Here is a 5,233-nt window from a genome sequence, read left to right as displayed (position 1 = left end):
CATTCGATGGGAATAATTATTAAAACACATTTCCTGGTTTAATGTTGCAGGAAGTCGTGTCACGATATACTACCGGTTTGTCGTTTTGTTGTGTCTTCAATGCATTTGCGGGTATCTGTCATGTGCACCGACCTTCTTCGAAATTTTAACCGAGGAGACCAAAACGAAACTTCCAGTTTAGTCGCTTCACTGGACCGTTCGGAAGTTTGATCTATATACAAGGTACAGGGTATACAAGGTCAATAGCGACCGAGATCTGGCGGTAACTGAAACTAGAACACTGTTAATATATAATCAGAGACAATTGTCTATTGATTGTCTTCAAAACAGGAACTGGTTCGAAACTCTCAACGCCAGCAAGCTCCGTGTTATGGGACCGACAAAAATCGAATCGGTTGTCCGACCGATCGTTGTAATTTAAGAATATCGCATCCTTCGGTTAGTTATAGGTTTGTCACGTGGCATATAATTAAGTCATGGGGTGCATCACGAAGTGACGCATAGGATAGATTTTGCAGCACCACTAAGTGACCGACAAAGTGAAGCAAGTATCTGTAAACGCGTGGCATGAGACACATGACAGATATTTGCCCTCAAAGCTTTATAACACGTGATCAGAAAAAAAATATGATATACTTCCAAGATGGCGGTATACTTGAATGAGTAATGTCACTGTCAGTTTACTGGGTACATGTATAAAGTACCCCATTCTAGCCCACACGCCTGATTTATTAGCTGATTTAATCATCGTGAATAGGCCTATGTGTTAAAACATTGAGTACATCCTTATGTTGATATAGCTACATTAAGTGTTGACTGGTAAAGTTAGTTTGAATCCAAGGTACATTAAGGGGAATTCGTGCAAAGTGCATTCTAACATAACGACTTGTGCCTGTTTCAGATATGTTACATAATGCAGTTATGCTTTGTAACAGCAGGTCATCAGGGCTTTCAACGCGTCAGACGGCTCTTCAATCTGCGAGTATCTGCACTGCAGCATCCGGCGCAAAACCTTCTTGAACTGTGGATGCTTGGACGCGTAGATGATCGGGTTGACGCAGCTGTTGCAGGTGCCGACGACGCCTAGGAACAGCAGGTAGCGGTCGGTGTTGGGGAGGAAGAGTGCCACGCTGTACGGAGTGATGCAGACGACGAAAGCACAGACGGCCATGAAGAGATTCTTGGTGATCTGGAGCTGCTGGCGGTAGGCTCGACCCTGTTGGGAGGTCTTCAAGACAGCCGCGATGTGGGATACCTGGAACCTGCTTGAGCTAGAGACCGGGCCTGTGTCGCTGATGCTGATGCCACCACGCAAGGACCTCTGGGCCTTGAAGTGGCGCCGGACGTGTAAGTAGATGAGGGTGTAAGAGGTGACGATGATGATCAGTGGGATGGGGTAGGAGAGGAAGGTTTGGATCTTCTCGAATGTCTTGGCCTTGGGATGGGTGTCCAGGTCGCTGCAGGTGTGATGCTGCTCGTCGTAGCCGAAGCCGCCGACGCCACAGAGAGGTGGCACGACCATTGTGGCAATGGCAACGAACCACAAGACTGCCAAGTTGATGGCCAAGTTGCGCCTGGTGTAGAGTCTACGATAAAGGGTCATCGGGCGCTTGATGAGGATCAGCCTGTTGAGAGCGATGGAGGCCAGGTTGTAGAGACTAGCGCAGGAGCTGATGTACAAAAGCATGCCGGCCAGGTAGCACGGTGTCTCGGTGGACCACGGCCAACTGTCTCCTGGGCTGAGCAGGCCGACGGCGCTCATGGGTAGCGCTAGGCCGGTCAACAGGTCGGCCACGCTGAGACTGACCACGAAGACGTTGGTGGACGTGCGGAGCTTCCTGCTGAACACCACGGCGAGGATGACCATGGTGTTACCGATGATATCAATCAGGGCGATCAGGAGCCATAATACGGCCATTGCCACCCTTTCTTGGTAGGTCTGTAGGGATTTACTCATCGGCCCTGCTTCGGTACTCGCTGCCGTGAAGGTTGAGTTGTCCATCCAGGGAACTGCCAATGAAGAGTCGTCAACACCTGCAGTTGAAGTGTCGTTTGAAAACACCATCGTTGCGTCGCTCGTGCCCATTTTGCTCCTTCTTTTCGGATGTGCTACAGAGCTGTGAAAATAGAAAGTTAAGTTTTGGGAAAGGAGTTTCAGGGTTACACTGCAGTGTTTACACAAAATGTTGTGATAACGCGATGCAGACATTCGGGAAAGTGTCCCACTGCACTGAATTTGTAAAAAGAGTTGAGACAGTCGGGGTAGTGGCGTATCCAGCTTTTGATGTCGGGGAGAGGGGGGGGGGGGGGCAACCGCACTCGCACATCCGCGCCGAAATGTAGACACGTACTTTTCTCCAGACACTTGGCCTCCCTAAAATCAAAAAGCGGCGGGGGGGGGGGGGGGGGGACCCATCTTCCTAATAGGGGCGCTATTCAAAACTGTCCATTTTATGCACACGGGAATATATGCCGATTTTCACGGCGCATGGTAATGGTTCTTTTTCCTGTCAGAACTCTCTAACCATTAATGGAAATGTTTACTGACGCAATATCATTCCCCAAAATCCGCCAATCCCTCCCCTTGGATACGCCACTGTTTGTAGTTCAATATCAAATAACACGAGAAAGATGCTAATGTGTTTGTTTTACCTATGCCATGCCTAACGGTATCATTTCTCATTTGGCATGATCTTTTCAGCAAAAAAAAAGAAATTTGGTGAGAACCCTGATACGATTTCCATTGCAATGAGATTTCATTACATTTCATGTTTTGTGTCTTTTACCACGACCAATTAAACAAATAAAAATCCACTAATTCGCTTTGATTACTTTAGTAAAGTTGACGTTTCTTTGGGGTTTGAAAACAGTCGCAAGGAATCTGGAACATTTCATGGGGGGTGGGGGGCGTCATGTAGATCAATGATAATTTTTTTAGAAACTCAAAATCTCAGTGGGGGGCGACTAGGGGGCGACAACTGTCGCCCCCCACGCCCCCCCCCCCCCCGTGACTACGCCACTGGGTGCCCGACTAAACTTAGTGCAAATGGGAGTCCAGAGAGGCCACATAAAGCTTATTCTCGATCATAACCCCATCTAAAAACACGTTAAAATTGTGCAGCAGCAGGATTCCAGTCAAACCAGTGAGTTTGGCGGTTTTGAGACATTATCTTTCATTTAAAAAAAAATCATTTTGCCGACGCGCATGGCTACGGCGACGCGCGCGCATACCAGAAACCGGAGCCTTTTTTTTGGCCTAAGCCAGCTGTGCCCACAGATTGCCTGCTTTGTCTGTTCATCGTCTGTTGACTGAGTTTGACTAGTCACAGTGCTTGCTTGACATATGATCTGACTGCTGGTGACTAGCCTGTGTTAAAAAGTATAGCAGGGGAAGTGGATGGAAATGTTGACTGCCTGTGACTCGTTAAATAGCCGGAGGGCTAATCCCAGGCTTTGTTCCATTACTTTCTGGCTCTGTTCCAAGAAAGACTTGTAACGGGACAGTAAATAAAATGTTCTAATTTGTTGGTTAATTCAGGTAAAAATAAGCGCCATAGGATCTCGGAAGCGAATTCATTTTCATGCATGAGACACGTGATTGTGCCATGTAATATCTGAAAGGAGTAGTGTTTTGAGTTTTAAAAAAAATCAGGTTTTTCACCCCAGTGACCCCATGATGACCTTTGACCCGAGTTTGGTCCTGTGACCTGTTGGGGCTGGGCTAGATACTTTTGACAAAGTTTGGTTGAGATTGGTCAAAATGTGTAGGAGCTATATAATGTCAACGTTTGTTACTATTAACTAGCCACATGGTGAATCAAAATTCTGCAATAACACATTTTGTTTTCAAAACCAGGTTCTTAAACCTTGTAAGAATGACGTATTCGTTAGTAACCTTGTGTGAAAAAATGAAGTTAATTGCATTTACCGTCTGTCTTTTGTGAATCTTTTTACTGCGGTACCTGGTTAACCTTTTTTTTTTTAAGACAAAATAAAATGCATTTAACAAATGCAGACCTAAAGTGAACCAAAACAGCTATCGCGGTTTTGACTAAAGTTGGACTTAAAAAGCTGCACACTTACCGAGTTTAGAACCAGACAACAAGGATGTAGTCGCTGCTTGAGATAAAAGCTTTTGAAATTAACAAGCAAAAGTCCCAAAATGTGGAAAGGAGGTGTCAGCGCTGGAGTGATTCTTCCACTTATGTCTTCAACAGTAATAATGCGCTGTGGAGAGATGATTTTTACTACAGATACCAGAAGGCAAGCGCTGTGTACAGAGCGGATATGTCTGTGATCCTGCAGCAACAGGAATGCCGAACAACCCCGCGTTCATTGGATAGTATCGGCTGACCAAATTCTTGGCAATGACATTGCTCCTTCACACTGTGTGGTTGGATTGGGCGGTAAATTGGGCTCTCGTAATCGCCCAACCTTTCTCTCGTTTTCAAAAAAAAATTGATCGGCAGTCATGGAAGCAGTGAAACGGGACACTTATAGCACAGTCATTTTGATATGATATTTAACTATTTCATGCCATGAAATATCTGTCTCTCTTGAAAAAAAGAAAAAAAATCCAAAAGATATAATCTGTATCAAGTTTATTAAGAGCACATACACGTAATTAAAAGCTGAATTAAAAAGAATTCCGTTTGACACAGGTCAGCACTCTTGCTTGCATGGATTTTCTTCGAACATGAAGGTTCCGCCCACCGAAAAAAAAAAAAAACACTGTCGCGGCAAAGCGCATGCGTGGCGCGGCGTCCATTTTGAAAGCCGGGTGCAACCAAGTAAATAAATTCCCAAAGACACCAGTGATAAATCCCCACCTTCAAAATTCTTTTTAGAATACTCAAACCCTCACAGGTGTTCAGGCTGCTCAGACAAATGATGATCAACACTTCCTTTTTTTTTCATTTTCAGTTCATTTTTGGTGGGTTGATGACTTTTTGAGAAATTCTCACCCAAAGAAGACCACCCCTAAAACGAATGGTATTTCCCAAACTGGAAAAGTAGCCATTTTGAAAAAGGATCCCTCCACAACATGGCTATATATAGCGCCACTTTTGGACCCAATTGCATCCGAAATGCTCCGAGTTGGAAGCCCCAAACCCAGGTGCAGGGCCATATGTCTTCAACTCCCCAATTCCATGGCTCTCAGAACTCTCTAACATAGCATAATTTGAGTGTATTACTTTTTTTTTCATGAGCTCGGCGGATGGAGTTTTGGCCT

The 5,233-nt window shown here is 45.3% G+C and overlaps 1 protein-coding gene across 1 annotated transcript; it reads right to left on the bottom strand.

Moving 5' to 3' along the window:
* Nucleotides 1-817: 817 nt before the first annotated feature.
* LOC119721788 (melatonin receptor type 1B-B-like) lies at nt 818-2,083 on the bottom strand. Its single transcript, XM_038191774.1, has one exon. The coding sequence runs from the start codon at nt 2,063-2,065 to the stop codon at nt 920-922; it is 1,146 nt and encodes a 381-aa protein (XP_038047702.1). The 5' UTR covers nt 2,066-2,083; the 3' UTR covers nt 818-919.
* Nucleotides 2,084-5,233: the final 3,150 nt, after the last annotated feature.

The sequence above is a fragment of the Patiria miniata genome, unplaced genomic scaffold, assembly GCF_015706575.1.
Source record: "Patiria miniata isolate m_02_andy unplaced genomic scaffold, ASM1570657v1 HiC_scaffold_1, whole genome shotgun sequence".
Classification (NCBI taxonomy): Eukaryota; Metazoa; Echinodermata; class Asteroidea; order Valvatida; family Asterinidae; genus Patiria; species Patiria miniata.
This window is presented reverse-complemented; position numbering and strand designations above follow the sequence as displayed.